At 51.0% G+C, this 6,338-nt stretch overlaps 1 protein-coding gene across 1 annotated transcript; it reads right to left on the bottom strand.

The window, feature by feature from the left end:
- Nucleotides 1–1,844: 1,844 nt before the first annotated feature.
- Nucleotides 1,845–4,127, bottom strand: LOC143154661 (uncharacterized). Its single transcript, XM_076326624.1, has one exon. The coding sequence runs from the start codon at nt 4,125–4,127 to the stop codon at nt 1,845–1,847; it is 2,283 nt and encodes a 760-aa protein (XP_076182739.1).
- Between the last annotated feature and the right edge of the window lie 2,211 nt (nt 4,128–6,338).

Below are 6,338 nucleotides of genomic sequence, written 5' to 3'. Positions count from 1 at the left end.
GGGGTGTTGAGCGTTGTCCTCACACACGGCGCCTCACTGGATGCACAAGTCGGCTGCCGAACTTCCTCGAAGGTCCAAGATTCCGTGGAGGCTCGAGGGATTGCTGGTAATTCCCTCGAGGAGTGCAAGTTCTTTGTGGGAACTAACGCCGGAAGCTTCACACGTCAATCCGTGCGTTCAGGCCAAAACTCTAACCGTGATCTCTTAGCTGTACTCTGTACGCCTTGGTTGTAAGCCCTTGGCGATACTCTGTACACTCTAGTCGTCGACCCTTGGTTCTATTGTCTTGGTGGTATTCTGTGCAACTAATCTGAGATTTCTCGGGTCAGTGCAAACGTCGCCTCGGTTCGCCCTACTCCCTTGAATTAAGGGTGGGTGGCGACGAATGCCTGACCAATTACGACGGGTCCTAGTCCCGCCGAATCTAGGACATGCCCATCGCTATGGGGCTTAGGTGGGGGCGTCGCGACGTAGACAGGGTGTCCAAACCTCTGCAGGCCTGGGCTGGAATTTTCCAGCATCCCGAATGACGCAACAAACGGCGCTAGGGCCTCGCGTGCCAGGCGATGCAGAGGGTCCCTGTCCAAGTGCCTGCAGTGTTTTATGACGGGAAATAGCTATCACTTGCTCCGTGCCTCGAGTCGAACAACAAATAAACTGACCCTCGGTGACAGGCCCGTGCCGTAGCCATGTGGACAATTTCTCTAACAAACTCGAAGCACGGTCCCGCCATAAAACGCAGCTGCAAGCCTCTACATACCGCCCACCTTGAACTACTCGAGTTCAACTAAATCAAAGTAACCTAATGCGCCTTATGCTATATCGCCTATTGGTTATTGTTGCTAAACGACTAAAATACAGTTTTTAAACACACGCATCGCGATCCATTGACTGCGCATGCTCTTCTTCGCTTGACTGCGACTGAAGTCTCTTCTTCACTTGACTGCGACAGAAGTCTCTTCTTCACTTGACTGTGACAGAAGTCTCTTCTTCCTGCGCCCTAGGCAGCACGCAAATCCTCGTGAGTGGTCTCGTCAATGATCCACTGGCCGTCCGAGGAGAGACCACTCGCGTGACGCCATCCTGACCGGGTTGCAGCTCCGAGCTGCGCCTCAGAGCACACTTCCTTGGAGGCAGGTTGTCTTCCTTGATCGGGAACCCTCGTCCCGACCCTCGGGTGACTGCGTGTTCCAAGCCGCCATTCCTGCCGCTGCTGTAGTCCATTTAAATATTCCTGCTGCCATCGCTTCCAAAGATGGCGGAGCCTTGCTGCAACAGCTGAAATCTATTTAACCGATTAAGCCGAACACGCGTCAGATCAACCTCGGCCAACGCCGTCAGTGCCTCTCCACTCAAGAAGTGCCCGGGAGTCAAAGGATGCAAGTCCGACGGCTCGGGTGATAAAGGATGGGGTTAAGACATGCTTCAACCTGCGTGAGAATCGTGTATAATTCCTCAACGGTCAGTCTGTGGTTGCCCAGTCCTTATACGCGCGAGACGTCAACAATAAAACCCAGGTGCGTCGCCTTGGCAGCAAATCATATAAATAGGCACAGGTAGGCCTTTCTCGAGGTGCGGAAACGTCCGCGGTCAATGACCAGAAAGGGTCCGGCATCGCCTACACCGCAGGTAGCGAAAACACGAACCGGAGTCACCCGTGCGGCAGGCCGAATCCCCATTTGAGACTGTTCGCTGCTGGGGTTTGCCTTTGAAGCACGTGACATAATCGCGCAACACCTTTCGAGTTGCGCGTCTAACGTATGTAAGCCAGTGTTTTTCTGTGGGGGACGCGAGGGTCTGTTACCATCCGGGCAACAGTCGCACAGGCTCGCGTCGAATCAAAGCTAATTGTTTTTAAAAGAGTTATCCGCGACCTCGCGCATACCATTCGAGAGGCCCACGTCTTTGTTGCGTTCCCGAACGCGGGCAGATGGCCGCTCCGTATGCCTGTTCCGAAACGTCGGAGGACCCGCGCAACTCGGCGCCCAGGCTGGAAGACGGCACACGCCGCAGGACACGCAACGCAGAGATTTCCCGTATCTCATCTCGGAAACGGTTCGCCTTTGCAGATTCACAAATCGTCGTTCTGCCTGAGCGCGAGACCCACCGAGTTCCTCGATTCGTTCATTGCGTGGTATCGCGGCCACGAACCGGCCATTTCTATTGCGCGTCGCGTTCCCCTTTAAACGTTTCTTGGTGCGACCACTGTCGCTCACGCGCCCGCCGTTGTCGAACTTCTTTACATTCCCGGAACGCGAAACCGCTGCCTCTAATTTCGCAGTGGTGCTTGCGTGCAATCCGGAAGCAAGCTTGACTTTACCTTTCGAAACGGGCCACTGTAGGCTCCCACCTAGTACCCACCCGAGTCGTGTCTTCTGCCACAGAAGGTGGCTGGTTCCCACCCTTATCTGGCCGACACACAGGAGCTCCCAGAATAGGCCGGCGCCTATAAGTAGATCTACGTTCCCCGGGACTCCGAACTCTGGGTCAGCGGGCTTTATTCCGTAGGGTGTGGGAATGTTTGCCTTTTCCAACGGCATGTTGGGTAGCCTATCCGTGATTGATTTTATTACTAGGCACTCCAGGTTTGCCTTGAAGTTTCTACTACTGGATTCCATCTTTACCTGGGTAGTAGACCGGACGGTGCCTTTGACGCGCCCCAACGCGCCTACCATATATTCGAATGCCTGACACGGCAGGCCGGCCCGCTCGCAAAATTCCCTACTCACGAAATTTGCTTGCGAACCCGAATCTAACAAAGCGCGACATTTGTACCTGTTCCCTCCTTTCCCTATGACGACGACGACCGCCGTGGAAAGGACGGTGTACTGGGTCCTCGGTTGTGCCGCGCTTGAGCTGTGAAATGACACGGTGGGAGGATCCGATTCTACCTCGCGTTCCTCGGGATCCGACTCCTCCTTATGTAATAAGGTGTGGTGCTTCTTATCACACTTTAGGCACGTTCTTCGTGTGCACGTTTTGACTCCATGACCGGGAGCCAAACAGTTGTAACACACTCGCGCCTGTTTTGCTATTGCACGCCGTTCAGAAACGGACATGGCTTTCCACTTTAAGCAATTGTTCAAGAAATGATCACCAGTGCACACTACGCATTTTCTAGCCTTACTAGCGACGTGCGACACTGGGGAGAACGTTCTATCCACTACTTCACGCGATTTCCTAATTACTGTCTTCGCGCTTGGTAAGGAACTTGGAACGTTGCTCGCATCCTTACGAAGAAGGTATTGAGATCGTTGCTCAATGAATCCGACGAACTCGTGAAACGTGGGCAGCGTCTTCGAACCCATGGCTCGCCTCTCCCATTCATCACGGGAATCTACATCTAACCTTTTCGCGAGTGCCGCATTAACAACAGCATCAAGGTGGCCCGCGGGCTCCAACAGTGACCCGAGAGCACGCATGTTGTTAACTGCCCTATCCGCGAACTCACTGAGTGATTTACCATCCTGTCGCCTAGTCGGTTCGATCTCTAGGAGGGACTGAATATGATGGTTCACTAATAGCCTAGGGTCGTCGTATTTTTCCCTAAGCCGCGCCCAAGCTAATTCATAATTGGCTGCTGACACGCTAAATGATTCAATTGTTCGTGCCGCAGCACCCGATAACGAAGTCGTCAGGTAGTTGAAACGGTCAATAGCAGACAACTTGTCCGAACTGTGGACTAAGGAGAGAAAGGTGTCCCGAAACCGAATCCATTGCCCACAATCTCCGGTAAAGATTGGCAATTGTACGACAGGTAACTGCGCCGCCGGATGAGGATCGGACGGTACCTGTCTGTCGGAGGTGGCCGACGCCGTGCTAGGCGCCGCTTGACCGCGAACCTCTATTATTCGTTTTTCGGCGACGGCCATAATATTGAAGTATTTCTCCTCAAACTGCTCGCGCTCGTCTACCTGTGCTTCCGCTTGCGGGGTGTCTATTAAGGACATGTCTATCTGCCCTTGAATAGATTCAAATTTCTCGAGAAGGGATTGACTCGACTGAACGCGCTTTTCGAAAGCGATTAAATTTGCGCGGACGTCTGCTGACTCGACAAATTTTCCGAAACTGGTCAACCTAGACTTCACAAGCCTTCGTTCGAGAACAAGTGATTTTACGGACTCCATTTTTACACGATCAACACACAGATTGAAACAATAAATGACTCACGGACAAGAGGAGTGGATTGGCGGCTTCAGGCGGCTTCCGTAGACCGTCCTGCAGAATACTCGTTGTTCGTGCTGTCCGGATCCTAGGGCTGATGCCGTCCTGGATGCTGCCCCCTTCGGTTGTCTCCTCGTCGCTGTGGTCCAAGTTTTGGGTGTAGCAACCCTCGATGATGCCCGTCGCTTGCTGCCTTCACGTCCAGGGGGGTGGTGAGCGTTGTCCTCACGCACAGCGCCTTACTGGATGTACAAGCCGACGTGCACGTTGCACGGAGCCCAAAATGCTTCGTGACTGTAGATTCCAGCCGACTGTCCGACTCGTACGGACACAGTGGCTGCTTTCTGGCTGGTCCTCTCTGAAGGACCGATGTTGCTGGATGATCCGGCTCGACACCAGAATGTCGCTGGATTATCCAGCTCGTGGGACCATAGGTCGCTGGTTCAGATCCGGCTCGTACGGACCAAAATGTAGTTGCTCGTGGTAGATCTCGAGGATCTTTCGAGCATTGAATGTGTTTGCACGATGGGTGCCGACTATAGATGACTCGAAGGACCACCTTCCCGTTGGAAGGACTAACTGTTGTTGATCGTTGTCCACTAGGCTGGACCGATGGAGGTTGTAATGCCGCCTTCGAGGTCTCCGCCGCTTGCTGCTCTCACGTCCAGGGGGGTGTTGAGCGTTGTCCTCACACACGGCGCCTCACTGGATGCACAAGTCGGCTGCCGAACTTCCTCGAAGGTCCAAGATTCCGTGGAGGCTCGAGGGATTGCTGGTAATTCCCTCGAGGAGTGCAAGTTCTTTGTGGGAACTAACGCCGGAAGCTTCACACGTCAATCCGTGCGTTCAGGCCAAAACTCTAACCGTGATCTCTTAGCTGTACTCTGTACGCCTTGGTTGTAAGCCCTTGGCGATACTCTGTACACTCTAGTCGTCGACCCTTGGTTCTATTGTCTTGGTGGTATTCTGTGCAACTAATCTGAGATTTCTCGGGTCAGTGCAAACGTCGCCTCGGTTCGCCCTACTCCCTTGAATTAAGGGTGGGTGGCGACGAATGCCTGACCAATTACGACGGGTCCTAGTCCCGCCGAATCTAGGACATGCCCATCGCTATGGGGCTTAGGTGGGGGCGTCGCGACGTAGACAGGGTGTCCAAACCTCTGCAGGCCTGGGCTGGAATTTTCCAGCCCGAATGACGCAACAAACGGCGCTAGGGCCTCGGGTGCCAGGCGATGCAGAGGGTCCCTGTCCAAGTGCCTGGAGTGTTTTATGACGGGAAATAGCTATCACTTGCTCCGTGCCTCGAGTCGAACAACAAATAAACTGACCCTCGGTAACAGGCCCGTGCCGTAGCCATGTGGACAATTTCTCTAACAAACTCGAAGCACGGTCCCGCCATAAAACGCAGCTGCAAGCCTCTACATATAACGTATAACGTATAACGTATAACGTATAACGTATAACGTATAACGTATAACGTATAACGTACAACGTTTAACTTATAACGTATAACGTAGAACGTATAACGTACAACGTATAATGTATAACGTACAACGTATAACGTATAACGTATATCCTATAACGCATAACGTATAACGTATAACGTATAACGTATGACGTATAACGTATAACGTATAACGTATAACGTATAACGTACAACGTTTAACGTATAACGTATAACGTATAACGTACAACGTATAACGTATTACGTATATCCTATAACGTATAACGTATAACGTATAACGTATAACGTATAACGTATAACGTATAACGTATAACGTATAACGTATAACGTATAACGTATAACGTATAACGTACAACGTTTAACGTATAACGTATAACGTAGAACGTTTAACGTACAACGTATAACGTATAACGTACAACGTATAACGTATAACGTATAACGTATATCCTATAACGCATAACGTATAAGATATAACGTATAACGTATAACGTATAACGTATAACGTATAACGTATAACGTATAACGTATAACGTATAACGTATAACGTATAACGTATAACGTATAACGTATAACGTATAACGTAGAACGTATAACGTATAACGTATAACGTATAACGTATGACGTATAACGTATAACGTACAACGTTTAACGTATAACGTATAACGTAGAACGTATAACGTACAACGTATAACGTATAACGTACAACGTA

The sequence above is a fragment of the Ptiloglossa arizonensis genome, unplaced genomic scaffold (assembly GCF_051014685.1).
Source record: "Ptiloglossa arizonensis isolate GNS036 unplaced genomic scaffold, iyPtiAriz1_principal scaffold0738, whole genome shotgun sequence".
Classification (NCBI taxonomy): Eukaryota; Metazoa; Arthropoda; class Insecta; order Hymenoptera; family Colletidae; genus Ptiloglossa; species Ptiloglossa arizonensis.
This window is presented reverse-complemented; position numbering and strand designations above follow the sequence as displayed.

What these genes read in the sequence shown, in the direction of transcription:
- LOC143154661 (XM_076326624.1), bottom strand. Translation starts at nt 4,127, where the DNA reads ATGGAGTCCGTAAAATCACTTGTTCTCGAACGAAGGCTTGTGAAGTCT.